The sequence below is a fragment of the Eublepharis macularius genome, chromosome 16 (genome assembly GCF_028583425.1).
Source record: "Eublepharis macularius isolate TG4126 chromosome 16, MPM_Emac_v1.0, whole genome shotgun sequence".
In the NCBI taxonomy this organism is placed as follows: Eukaryota; Metazoa; Chordata; class Lepidosauria; order Squamata; family Eublepharidae; genus Eublepharis; species Eublepharis macularius.
The window spans coordinates 1,301,697-1,316,174 of NC_072805.1; the positions used below are offsets into that span (position 1 = coordinate 1,301,697).

At 49.7% G+C, this 14,478-nt stretch overlaps 1 protein-coding gene across 1 annotated transcript in view; it reads left to right on the top strand.

Moving 5' to 3' along the window:
• Positions 1-333: 333 nt before the first annotated feature.
• SEMA3A (semaphorin 3A) overlaps positions 334-14,478 on the top strand; it is a 365,431-nt gene continuing 351,286 nt past the window's right edge. Inside the window, exon 1 of the mRNA XM_055000206.1 lies at positions 334-457. Within this exon, the coding sequence (XP_054856181.1) occupies positions 334-457 (124 nt within the window). The remainder of the gene's footprint in view (positions 458-14,478) is intronic.

Consider the following 14,478-nt stretch of genomic DNA (forward strand, 5'->3'; position numbering starts at 1 on the left):
GGAGGCGGGCGGAGAGCCAGCGAGCCTGCCGGGGGAGCCCAGCCCAGCCCAGCCGAGCCCCGCGCCGCGATCCCGCCGCAGCCCCGCCGCGCCGCCGCTGCTGACAGCCGCCCCGAGGAGCCGAGCCGAGGCGAGCGGAGCGGAGCGGAGCCGAGCGGGGCGTGCGCCGCGGAGCCGCAGCCCGCCCGCCGGCGCCCTCCATGTGCGCTGCCCGCCGGCGGCGCTTCTCGGCGCGGTGCCGGGCGGCCTCGGGGGGCTCGCGGCGGGCCATGCGGAGCCTGGGCGCCCTCACCTGCTCCCCGCGCCGCTGCTAGAGCCGTGGCCGGACGCAGCATGGGCGGGCTGGGCCGCCTGGCCGTGCTGCTGCTGGGGCTGCTGCTGCCCGCCCCGAGAGCCGCCGGGCCAGGCCAGCCGCGGGCCAGGAGCGACGCGCCGCGCCTCCGCCTGCCCTACAAAGGTAAGGCTGCACCGGGCGGCCGCCAGCCAGCCAGCCAGACAAAGGAAGGACTTCGGCGGCGCGGCCCCGAAGGCGGGCTGGGCGGGCTGCGCTGCGCTGGGCCGGGCCGGGCTCCGCGCGGGGAGCGCTCGGCGGGCGGGCGCAGGAGCGAAGCCGGCCTCGGGAATATGCCGGCGGCGCGAGGCTGACAGCCGGGGGCCTGCGCGGGGAGGGCCGGGCCAGGCCTGCCAAGGAGCTGCCGGGCGGGAGGGGGGCGGGCCGGGCCGGGGCGAGCGCAGCGCTCGGGGCCCTCCTGCGGGCTGCGCGCTGCCCGGGGGCGGCGGGGGGGGGGGTGCTGCGCGCAGGGAGCGCTGGCTGGGCGGCCGGCCGCGGGCGCTGCGCGGGGCGGGGGGGGGGGGGCGGCCGAGCAGGCTCCGGGCCGAGGCGCCGCGCGTGGCTGGCCGCAAGCGGGAGGCTCTGCCTGGGCAGCCCCAACTCCTGGTCACACCCACTGCGCGCTCCTCCCGGACTTGGCAAGCACAGAAAGTCTACGCGGCAGAGCGAGGAAATGTGTCTTTGTGGGAAGCGGGAGTCGATTTTAAAATCTGCCCGAAAGAAACTTTTGGAGTTTTCTGGGTCCAGATGGGGAAAGTCACAAAGCTGGTTTGCTCTGCCTTACCAAAGCGAAGGCACACATGTCTGTGGTCGGCGATGTCAGCCCCTTTGTGGAGCGCACCATGTCTGCTCTGTGCCGCGTATGTTGTGCCAGGAAAAAAGGGGGAGGCTGCCTTTCCTCTTTAAAAAATCTGTTTCCATACGAGGGAGGATGCGTGTTTTTGTTGGCAGGAATTTGAAACAAAAACCCAACCTGCTAGGCTCTGACACTAATTAAGTTGCTCGAGCTGTTTACATGAGGGTAGCTTAGTGGATGCCAGTGAAGCTACTCAGAAGTAAAGGATGTGCGGGCGACATGATAAAAAATGTTCCGACGGACAGACCTCTTTCCTACGCCCTTTGCTTAGCAGGGAAGCCCCCCTCAGAGCATCTCGGCATTCTGCTGCGATTGTGAACTCCGGGCTCTAAAACAGGCACTCGCTCCCCGTGTGAAAACGTTTCTTCCGAGTTCCTGGGATATGCTAATGAATTTGACATGAGAAAATTGCTAGATATTTGATAAAAATTCTAGTTTCCGTTGCTAGTTTAAGGTGCTCCAGACTAGATTTATAATCTCCCCTTAATGGATATTTAATTACTCGTGATCCAATTTACTTTTGTGTTTTTATTAAAACACAAAGACAGTAAGGAGGATTGGGCTGATGGTTTAGGGCACTGTTGAAATGAATATGGTTAATTTTCAGAAGTGGGCTATTTTTAACTCCCCGAAAGTTCAGCGAGAGCCCGCCTCCCCCCCCCCCCCCGTCTCCCTAAGGAATTCCCATTCTCCGTTCCTGGCTTAATTCGTGGCTGCTGGGGCTGGCCAGGTGGGGAGAGAGGTTTTCAGGCAGGGCTGCTGGACGCCTTCCCTGTGCTGAGTCCTTCTCTTCGTGGAGGTGGTACCTGTCGGTTGTCGCTATTGCTATTTATTCAGTCTTGGGTAGAAACTGAACACAGAAAGATGTGTGTGTCTCAGTGGGATTTGCACCCAATGAAGTGTGCAGCCCAAGGAATTGGAACACATTTTGTATCCCGGCCTTCCAAGGAATTCAAGATGGTGCAGGCTGTGGTAGTATAACTCCGTGCGGTAGATTATACCATGGTAACAACTTTTTCAATGGCCTTCCAGTGTATTCATGGTGAACCAGGTATTTTGAAGCCACTACTGCTCCCCTCCCTCCCCGGGCCGAATCCAGCACTGTCCATTCCACCGTGCCTACTAAACTATGGATTCAAAGCAAGGGAACTAGCAGCAGAAGGGAGCCGAGGTGGTTAACAATCCAAGCTCAGTCTTGGAATCCCACGTCTTGATCGAGCTCAGTGTTTGAGCACAAGCTTAAATCTAAGCTAGTTAATTGTAGGGAATGTGCGTGAAATGCTTTGAACCCTTGCAGTGCACAGTGTCAATGCTAAGGAAATGCTTATTACTCATGTTACTGCAAATGCTGAGGCGGCGTGCGCTCTGCCGTATGGTGGCTGTTGCTTAGCTAGGAGTTCTTGGAGGATCAGACTGGTGGTAATGTGAGTCCAGGATGTGTTCTTGTGGTGCCAACGTAGTCATAAATATCAAGTTGCTGAGGGATGTGGGAGAATAAAGAACATGAACTCATAACGCTTTGGATAATGAATTGCCCTTCTAATGCTTCCTGCTGGGAATATTTCTTCTGTGAAACCAACACAGCAATTGTTCTAAGAGCTCTCAGTGCCTTGCCAGCGAAATGTTGTTCTGCAGTGAATTCTTGTCCCCCAGACACCCGGGTGGGATGTCCAGGATGGCACCGCAAGGCCTTGTAGACCTCTTGGACAGACTCCAGGTTTCTTAAAAGAGCTGTTCCAAATGGGGAAACAGGCCAATGGGTTACCTGGCAGGCTTTTTCAGGGCTTGGAGGACTCGTGACTGGAATTAGCAATGAAAGGAACAAGAGCACACATGGGGGGAGGGGGAAGCATGCTCCTCCCCTTAATCTACTGGCCACCCCCTTTTTTATTTGACTTGTGCGCAGTTAGGGGGGGTGTCAGTTGTTAAATAGTTGTTGCCAAAGAATAGTAGCCATTTTTCAGTGGTTCGTTATATGAGTCAAGTACAATTAAAATAGAAAAAAGGTTACTTTGATTTTTTTAGAAGATTCATCAGGGTTCCATTTCCCATCAGCCTTAATTTCCTGTTGATCTCGTGCCTTTAAAAGGGCTGCTGTACGCCACCATCACCACAACTGTCTCTTCCTGCCATTTGCCCGGCATGTTTTTGGGGTCTGCGTGGTTAAGTCAGAGGGGTGCTTTTGGAGCCAGCCTCAAGGTGGGAGCTCCAGGGCTCTTGGCTTGTGGCACTTGGCCTGGGGCGCACAGCTGGGGCTCAGCCGTTGCACTCAGTGTCTGCAAAGCTCCCCACATTCTAAAGATGGAAGCCTTCACCAGAAGCCGTGCCTGGAGACCAGCAGTAGGCATAGAGCAAATGTTAATGTCAGTATATCACGACCGTAGTCTTGGATTGTTACATGGTTTTCTAGGGACACTAGCGTGTTGATGGTGAGGTACCTGAGGTTTGCTTTCTTTTTCTCTGCTGGGGGGGGGGGGGCGTGATCTCTGCCTGGACCAGGGAGTGGGTTTCGTCAAAGATGGCCGCTGCCAGGGAAGGTTGTCTGCTGGATGCCCAACTTCCGTAGCTTCCCTGGAGTTGATGATGCAAGGCCCTCTGCTTCCCCCACCTTGTCTCTAATGATCATGCCTGGCCCTCTGCTTCCCCCACCTTGTCTCTAATGCTGTGCAATGCCAGATGGGCGAGGCACAAATCTGCTTACCTGACCATGTTGTTACAGGAGGAGGGAATTGACCTGGTTTGCAGAACTGAGATATAATTGGAAGAAAACAACATGGTGTCCCTAGCACACCTAACTCCACCTGGTTATGCAGTCCTCCACCAACCCTGCACAACTGGCAAGGGTATTGTTGTTGCCATTTTACTCCTCCTGGTACAAATTATAGAAGGCATTGTCTGTTTGCTGTTTACACTGGGAACTAAAGATAGATTGGGTATTATGCTAGTTTACCGGCCACCTAGCTCCCCTGCAAGCACCCTTTCTGAGCTGGCAGAGGTGCTCTTGGATGTGGTGCTGGAGACCCCTAAACTGATCGATCTGGGTGACTTCAACATCCACGCTGAATGCCCCATGTCAGGGTCGGCCCAGGGCTTCATAGCTTCCTTGGCAGTCCTGGACCTCTCTCAAACGGGGATTGACTGCACACATGAAAAGAGCCACACCTTGGACTTAATCTTTTTCTTGGAGCCTTTAAGGGAAGGTCTTCTTTCAGAGTTGGAGATTCAGCCTGAACCATGTACTGACCATTACCTGGTGAAGTCAAAGGTAAATATGGCCACAAAATTGGGGGGCGGGGGGAGTCACAAAGCTCACAGATCCTTCTGGATTCCAAAAGGCACTGGGGGATTTTAGAATTCCAAACTCAGGCTCTGTTGGGGCTGCAGTGGAAGCATGGACTCGGAAGCCCCTTGAAACTACTGATAAAATTGCTCCTCGCCAACCCCTCCCTCCCTTGGAGTGGAAACCAGCCCCCCGCTTCACTCCAGAGCTTGGCGATCTAAAGAGAAACTCAAAGATGTGTGGAAAGAGGCCAACGGAAAACTTGAGCTGAAACTGAGAGAGCTTGCTACAGAGCCCACTGGAGGACGATGAAGCAGCAGGCATAGTAGCAAAGAACAGTTGCTTTCCTGCAACCGTTGCATCAGCTAAATCACGTCCATCCCAAGTGTTTAATGCTGTATTTTAATATTTGTATCTGCCAATTGTAATTGTATATGGAATAATGTTTTAATGTTTTTATAATGTTTTTATTGCTTTTAATCTTTATGTAAAAATCGTATGTTGTTACACCGCCCTGAGGTTGTCTGACAGGGAGGTCAGTCTAGAAGTGTAATAAAAATCAATCAATCAATCAATCAATCAATCAATCAATCAATCAATCAATCAATCAATCAATCAATCAATCAATCAATCAATCAATCAATCAAAGGTATCTCTACATCTTTTGACCCCTAAATCTGAATCTTCCTTGATTCAAGAAGAGACAATTAACGGCAACGCTTTTGCTAAGTTTTTTGCTGATAAAATAGCTCAAATAGGGGCTTATTTGGATGCCATATGTAATATAGGTGAGCCAGAAGTAATGCTTAATGCACTGTCCAGTCTGGTTCTGAATCATTTTGACCCAGTTACAGTGATGGATATTGACAGAATTCTAGCATCTGTGAAGGCCACTCCTTGTACTCTGGATTAGACATGGGCACGATCGGAATTACGGTCTGAAAATTGCCCTGATTTTGGCGTTTGCGCCATCGGGACCGGGCTGATCGGTTCCGTCCATGGCTCCTGGTTCAGCGGTTGGGTGGGGTACTCTATCAGGTCTTGATCAGATTGATCGGTTTACGTTCGGGATTGCAGTCTGCAGACAGTCCGGCGCCAGCCATCTGTTCCCGAGGGAACGGAGCCCCGTGAAAATGGAGCCTGGGGAATGCCGGAGCTGTTTGCCCTCCTTCTGTCGCCCTGGAAACGCGAATGGAAGCCCAGCTTTCCTTGATCAGCCGGGCTTCCTTCCAACCACGGAGCAGCCAGAAAAGCGCGCGCCCGTCTCGTCCATTTGCGAGAAGAGAGGGGAGGGCGGGGGAAGGGGGTGTTCTTCTGTAGCCATGGGCACTCGAACCTCATCCCTGCAAAGCCTGAGAGGCAGCTCTTACGGCCAAACACAGCCCTCCTGCGTAGCAGACCCAGGCTTTATAAATAGCCATGTGCTGCGCAACAAAGTTTCACTTTCCACTCGCGGGTGGAGTGGGACAGAGGCAAGCTCTCGCTTGCCGCTTTTGGAGAGAGAAAGTGCAAGAGAGAGAGGGAGGGAGCTTTAGCTTTGGGCTTCAGCAGATAGGGAATTAGGGAATTGGGAGCTATCTCCTCTGCTTCCAGGGCTGCCATCTAGCTCTGGGGCCAAGCTCGGTGGGCACCTCCTTGGCTGAGGGCTCACACAGTATTACACACTCTAGTGCCTGGTCACTCTGGTCTGGGGGAGTGTTGGTGGTGGGGCGCCCTCCCGCGTCGGCCTTCCCGATTCCCGATTCTCTATCGGAAACGGGACTTGATCGGCGAGGTTCGGGTACCTGGGTTTGGCGCCGCTGTGGAATCATGATCAGCTAAATCGGGATTATTTGTTGGATCGTGCCCATGTCTACTCTGGATCCTCACCCATCCTGGATACTAACATCTTGTAAAGAAGACCACATAAAGGAGTCCTTGATGTCTATCATAAATCAATCACTAACTCAAGGCCTCTTCCCTCGGCCTCTCAAAGAGGTGGTCATCCGCCCACTACTTGGAAAAGCTGTCCTTAGACAAAAATGATGTAGCCAATTATTGCCCAGGCTCTAATCTACCCTTTTTGACCAAAGAGGTTGGGAGAGCAATAGTTGACTAACTCCAGGCCTTCTTGGACAACTCTAGTGATTTGGATCCATTTCAGTCTGGTTTTAGGCCAGGCCTGAATGTAGAGAAAAGCCATGCTTTATTGTCCCTCCTCCTGGATCTATCTGCAGCCATTGACACAGTAAACAATGCCATCTGTTGAGGCATTTGGAGGTAGAAGCAGGTATCAGGGGATGTGCCTTGGACTGGTTCAAATTCCTCATGGGATGGACTCAAAAGGTTGCTATTGGAGACCAGCTATCCACAGTGTGGGAACTATCTTGTGGAGTTCCACAAGGTGCAATCTTATCCCTCATGTTATTCAACATCTATGCAAAGCTTTTAAGAGAATTTGTTCGTAGGTACGGAATTGGATGCCATCAATATGCAGATGATACCCAGTTCTATATCTTGTTATCCAAATGCCCTGGTGACGCAGTAGAAGCACCGAGTTGCTGCTTAACAGCTGTTGTCAACTGGCTGAAAGCAAACAAATGGAAATTGAACCCAGACAAGATGGAAGTGATACTGGTTGGAAAAGCAGACATCTTGAAGGGCATTGTGCTTCCAACCTTTGATGGGGTTCAGTTGAGCCTGGCTTCGGAGTTATACTAGATCCAGCGCTGCTGCTAGAGAAGCAAGGAAATGCAGCTGCAAAGAAGGCCTTCTCACAACTCAGAATCGTTGCTCCCTACCTTGACATGGCTGATCTGGCCACCTGGATTCATGGCACAGTAACATTGGGACTAGACTACTGTAATGCACCCTACATAGGTCTCCCCTCAAAGCTGACTTGGAGACTCCAGCTGGTGTAAAATGCTGCAGCTTGTTTGTTCTCAGGAGCTAGACGGAACAAATATATCACTCCCCTTTTGCAGTCACTGCATTGGCTTCCCATTTCAAGATCATGACTCAATTCAAGATCATGAGCAGGGGTCATTTCCTATAAAAAGAACTACAGGAATTCATTAGCATAACTTATTAGCATAACTCATTAGCATATGCCACACCCCCTGACATCACCGGAAGTGTGTCAGAAGGCAACATCCACCCCTCAGGCCCCTTTCTGCGAAAGTCTCCTTAAAACAGAATGAACTCGAAGCAGCTTACCCTCCTCTGGAGAGCCAGCCCTGCTTGCACCTACTCACTCACTCTCTCAAGTCACAAATGAAAATAAAGCAGCGTGAATTCCAAGCAGCTTGTGTTCCTTTGGAGCTCAGCACCACTCGGCTTGCACTCACTCACTCACTCATTTTCTCTCCCCCCCCCAGTCACAAATGAAAGTCAAGGAGCAGAGCAGAATGAATCCAAGCAGCTTGCATTTCTTTGGAGCCCAGCACCACTCGGCATTCATTCATTTTCTCTCCCCCTCCCCCGTCACAAATGAAAGTAAAAGAGCAGAGCAGAAGGAATCCAAGCAGCTTGTGTTCCTTTGGAGCCCAGCACCACTTGGCTTGCACTAGGAGGAAATCACGTGGGCGGGGCCAAAACCCATGTCACCTCTTTTTAGACCTACCGGAATGCCGTTCCTGTGCGTTCCGGCTCCAAATGAGCCCTGGTCATGACTATCACATTCAAATCCTTTTATGGCCTTGGTCCCTCATCTCTCTTTCTCTCTCTATCTCATTCTGCTTCTTAACTTATTAATTTTAAGCAGATTACTAAAATATAAAAATTAGACCACATTTAAATTGTTGCAAAAATCAATCACAAATGCATAAAATTTTGCAACTGGAGTGATGGGTCTACTATTATCTTCTAATAAAAGAAGTAATGTCTTCATATGATCTGTAATTTCAAGCAAAGGAAAAGTTAAAAGATTTCTAGCCTCAGAAAAACAGCTGCATCCAAAAGTCACCTGGTAGAGAGTGGCTACACCACAGTCACATACTCTGTCAGAGTATGGTATCCTATGGTACCCCCCTGCAAAACTCTAGATGATGATGATGATGATGATGATAACAACAACAACATTCGATTTATATACCGCCCTTCAGGATGATTTAACAACCACTCAGAGCGGTTTACAAAGTGTGTTATTATTATCCCCACAACAAAACACCCTGTGAGGTGAGTGGGGCTGAGAGAGCTCTGCGAGAGCTGTGTCTAGCCCGAGGTCACTAGGTGGGATTCAAGTGGAGGAGTGGGGAATCAAACCTGGCTCTCCAGATTAGAGTCCTGCACTCTTAACCACTACACCAAACTGGGTCTCAGGCATTTAAGACATTTAGGTGTGCCAACATAAAAGTGCACCTATATCAACAAACAGTCAAATACGAACAATAGTCAAAGAGCTGACCAGATGGAAGAATACCAAGAAACTAAGTAGAGCAAACACGTTGTGCTCTACAAGTCATGCTGTTGTAATTATGCCTAAATAGATGTTTCTTAATCAGGGTCATGGCTTCCTGCCTGGTGACAGAATGGAGGGAGTCCATGGAAAGATTAAGGAGCTGAAGTCATTGCTCCGCAAGTTTATCCCAATCAGAACTGAAAGCATCCTCTCTAACCAAACGGAGGTATCCCTCTTGGATCTCAGAGTGTATGATTTTAAGGGAAAAGCTTTTAAGGGGATTTTAAGGGGAAAAGCTTTCATCCCAGTCTGAGTTTCAAGAGATAATTGTCCAAATTTGGCTCAGAGGTCCACCCTAGCTGCACAATTTGGAATTCCAGAGACAGAACATAGGAATTTAAAGACTCCCTTGTTTTATTGATCCAAATACCCACTGTGTATAATCTTTGCATGGCTACCGTGGTGCTGAAGAGTGTATTGGCAGCTGGAATATATTGTGCCCCGAATGAATAAAAGAAGTGACAGATAATATTTCATGCTGCTATAGCCAATCTTTTAATTTGAGCAGTTTGCACTGACCAAGCTAATCTTTGATCAAACCAAACCTCTACGTATTTAAAATAGGGAACCTATTCAATGTTGTGACCATGAATTTTCCACTTACCAAAGACAATGACCTTTGGTTTTTGATAGTTAACTATCAGGCTCTATTCTAGACAATACAAGACAAAACCCTTCATCAGAGAGGACAATTGTGATGTTCTTGATAGGAAAAGTACATCATCAGCAAAGAGTAATATTGGAACTTTCACATTAGCAATAGAAGGAGAATAGCAATTGTGGGTGGCTCCGATGTTCCACCACAGCAGCTTTGCTCATCTGGACAGGGCCTTCTGCAGAAATCACACTGTAGCTGGATAAAATCAGCAACTGCCTGCGTGGGTGTGCTTTCTCTGTGGTAGCCCTCACTTTTCGGAGTGGTCTGCCTGAGGGAGTCAGGAAATCTCCCACTCTCCTGGCTTTCTGCAACCTATGCAAAACGGAATTATTCAAGAGGGCTTTCTACCCAGATAATAGGGCTGTGTTGTAAAAAGTAGCTCAGAGAGATGTCTTGCTAGGGAGAGGGACTACACGCTACTCTATTGGGTATTGTCTGCTGATTAGAGGTGGGCATGAATCGTAATATTCATGTCAAAATTCGTCATGAACTGGGCTGATTTGTGGTTTGTGAAAACTTGATTCATGGGGCTGCATTTTCCACGAACTCCACGACTCCTTGGCCCAATTCGTCAGAGTCGTGAGTGGTTCTTGAAGCCAGACAGGTTGGCGCCGATCAATTGATTCCCTAGGTAACGTAGGCCCAGAATGTCTGCAGACCTTTTGTTGCCGGGGAAACCCCAATCTTAGCCCACCTAACCTTGATAGGCAGGTCTCTCTGCCAACCGTGGAGTTCCCATTCTGTTATATGGGAGCCAAGATCAGGGGGGAGACAGGCCTTCTGTAGCCATGGGAACACCAATCTCATCCCTCCAAACCCTGTTAGGCAGGTTTGACTACCAACCACTGACCTCCTGTTTTGCTCTATGTGAGCATTTGTTATATAAGGCACAGCTCTCTGCCACATGCTTTCAGTTTCAGCAGACAGTGGGAGAGGGAGGAGCTGTTGCTGGGATTTGAATGAGAGAGAGGGAGAGTGGAATTGAGCTTGGCTGCTGCTGGTTTAAAAGAGACTGAAAAGCCTCTTCAGCTTTAGTCTTGGCATTGCTGGGAAGGGTGCCTTCTTTCCTCCACCCCATTCTACCCCACCCCAGTCCCAGGGCCACTGCCTGGCTCTGGGCTGGGGCCTAACTTGACTGAGGCCTACCTTTTTTTCCTTGGATTTTGTTTGTTTCTCTTTATTCCTTCTGGTTTAATTATTATCTATTTTGTGCACCAGTCCTGCCTGCTCAGGTCCAGTGTCTGTGTGTGGCGGGGATGGCACTACTCCCTCGCCTGTCTCTGGGCCACTGCTAGGCTCTGGGGCCAAGCTAAGTGGGCACATCTTGAAAGGGCTCACACTCTTCTTTTGTTTCCCAATTAATCTTGTTTTGCAGCACTATGAAGCTTAGAGTGGAGGGCAGGAGTGGTCATGGGGGGAAGTGCAAAGGTTGTCCTGGTTGCCCATCGACCAGCAGTATGGGGGGGGGGAGTCTTGGTGGCACCAGAGACTCCTACTCAAGAAGATCCACCTGTGGGGACTGTGGAGGAGGCAAAAGAGGTCTTACCACTGGGGGAAGAGGATCTCCTAAAACTTTTGGAGGAGGAGGAGGAGGAGGGATCTCAGGAGGAATGGTAGGAGTTTGGAAAAACCTCCAGCCCCCCGCCCCCACATTCCAAACTCTTGGGGCTGTCCCTGCCTGCAGTCCACCCCTCACTTCGTCTTCCCGGCCCAGCTCCACACTGCGGCCGGTAATCCTTAGTTCTCTTCGTGACCTCCCTCCCGGTCCCCATTTCAATCTCTCACCCTGGCAGCACTTTCAGACCCTTCCCAATGACCCCTGTGTGGCACGGTGCCGTTCCTGCGATGGCTGGATGTGTAGGGGCTGTGACCCTGTCATCCACGGTCCTGCACAAGCACCTGCAGAGGCACCGCCTGAGCCTGTTGCCTCCGGTCTCACCCCAAGAAACATCCAGCGGGCGAACAAAGAGGGCTTCAAGTTCTGATCAGGGAGAACTGGGAGGGGAACGAGAGTCCACCCCAAGCAAGAAGCCTTGCCCGAGGGTGCTGCGGGTGGGAGGGGAACGCCCAGGCAGGCCACCCTTGCAGAGGTTGTTCCCTCTGGCTCGGGGACAGTGCCCTTGAAAAGAATGACGTCGAAGGCTCAGGAGGCAGGCGTTCATGTAGTGGTGGAGACAATTGCCCTGGAAGGACTCCTTTTGTCCATCGTGGAAGGTATGGGCTTTTGCAGGCTCCTGCATCGTTTTGCCCCCTGGTTCACAATAACGTTGTGGCACACCATTGGCCAGCGAGTCGTGCCCGTCCTCTACCAGACATGGTCCTTAAGGAGCTGTTGGGTGCCAAAGACTGGACCGCACACTTCATGGCAGTGGAGCGGCTGTCATCATGGTGATCTTGGCCTCACTGCCCACTAGTGGCAACCGGAGGACCTCCACTGCCCCAGTTTCAGGCCCTGCCAGTTAGATCTCCAGATACTTCACTGTAGACACTCCCAGAGTCCAGTTAAAGTTTCTTTATTAGAGATCCATCAGTGTCAGTGCACTCAGACTACAGCATTGGCAGAAGTGACGTAAAGGGGGAAAGCAATGTTAGTTACAGTTGTCCTTGTTTTCTGGATCCTGCTTGTTGTTATTTGAACCCCATGGCTGGCCTCTTATAGTGCACTGATTGTTTCCACTGGGTTTCCCATGAACTGCAACCAGCATGCTGGATTCTTCCTTCTTTCTCCTGATTCCTATGCAGCCTAAGGAAGGTATATCTTTGCTCCTCATCTTTAATCTGTTTCCCCTTATTTTCCAATTCAAACTGCACCACAAAGAGAGTTGGCAGCCTGCCTTTTCTTTTAGCTGGAGAGGCTGAACACTCACTTCACTTCTATCAGTCAGCGGTCCCTCAGCGGAACAGGCTTCCTCGGGAGGTGGTGGGCTTTCCTTCTTTGGAGGTTTTAAAGCAGAGGCTAGAGGGCCGTCTGATAGCAATGCCGATTCTGTGAACCTGAGCAGATCAAGAGAGGGAGGGCAGGAAGTGTTACATCAGTGTTCAGTTCTTGTGGCCTTCTTACATGCCCAGGGAAATGCCAATTGCCACTTTGGCTAGGAAGCAATATTCGCCAGGCAGTTTGGCTAGGGATCCTGGGGGTGTTTTGCCATCTTCTGGGCATGAGGCAGAGGCCACTGGGGCTGTGGGGAGAGGTAGTTGTGAAATCCTGCACTGTGCAGGGGGGGACTAGATGACCTTAGAGATCCCTTTCAACCCTCTGATCCTATGATCCTGTTCCCCATTTTCTACCACATTTACTCTTTAAGTTTAGACAGAACTCCTGCTCCAATTGGAATCGTAATCACTCTGATTGATGCTTCCTGGGTGATGTTCGGGAATGTGCTGTTTGCTTGTGCTTTGTTTTAGTAGCTTGCGCATGTTTACTTTGGAGAAGTACCTCCCAACTCCATTCCTGATATGGTACTCAATCACTCAATAAACGCGATATTTCTCTTTAGCCCTTTGAAATCTGTTTCTGTTGTCCTTTTCCTGCTTCATCACAACCCTCACAGGCAGCTACTCAAAGCCAACGCAAAGACCCCGTCCCCGCTCCCTGCACAAACGAGTAAGCTAATGCCCCACACCAGCCTGAATGCGCATGCTTCCGTGTCCGCAGGGATTGGGGGGGGGCGGATCCCCACAGAGGGCCGTCTGGCTTCTGCTGAAAGATTTCCGGCAAGGGAGACTCGCCTCCCTTGTGCAACTGGCCTCTAAGTGAAGAGTGTTTCACTATTTGGGAGGTTCAAATGGCAATTTACTTGACAATTAAGGATGTGCATAGATTTAATTTTTGCTTTGTAATGGATCCCTTTAATTTTTTATTTTTTTGTGATCAGATATGTGAGAGTGACTAGACCCATGAAATTCTGTAAATAGTTAAATAAATACATTTGAATCAAAATAAAATAACAATAAGTCATTAAAAGTTTGAGCCAGATATTTAAGCTACTTAAGTTACCTGACAATAAATTATCATTATTATTATTATCATTAATAATAATAATAATAATAATAATAATATCTCCTGTTCCTGAACCATTCTTCAGCTGTCCCTAAACTGTGTTTCCATGGGTACAACCCTTGCTAAGTTGTTTGCTATATTGAAATTTAGTGCAGAAAATCTAGAGGATCCTGTTGGATCCGGACTCCACTGTGTGTATTTTCCAAATTGCTATTCTCACCTTAGAGGCAATCACAGGAAACCTTCAGACTTATGGCTTGCGTCAATACCGTTGCAAAGTTGTCAGTTGGGTAAAAAAAAAGGGCTGACTAATTTGGATGGTAAACTTTGTGATTAAAACATTCTGCTTTCTGTGTCTTACATGTCTTAAGTTTAGCTACACTGAAATGAAGTGAAATAGCTCAGGAAAAAACTGCGCATATATCTATCTGTGTTTACTTTCTGTATCCCATGAGGGGATAGAATGTTCAGCACCCATAGTAAAAATACCAGCTTTCATGGCTGTTTGGTGTCGTGGTTAAGAAGAGTGGCGGGCCTCTAATCTGGAGAGCCGGGTTTGATTCCCAGCGCCTCCTCTAGAAGCCAGCTGGGTGACCTTGGGCTAGTCACAGCTCTCTCAGAGCTCTCTCAGCCCCATGCACCTCTCAGGGTGACTGTTGTGGGGATAATAATAACATATTGTGTAAACCACTCTGAGTGGGTGTTAAGTTGTCCTGAAGGGTGGTATATAAATTGAATGTTGTTGTTGTTGTTATTTGGTTACACTTGGGTATGGGTAAAGAAATCTGTTTAATAAATGTCGTTATTTACACAAAAGTAATTTATATGTATCGTCTACTGTTTTTGTTCTCTAGTCCTGAGGCAGAAAAGTCTGATATCAAGATGTGTAAAAAGTAACAACTCTAACTGCTGCTG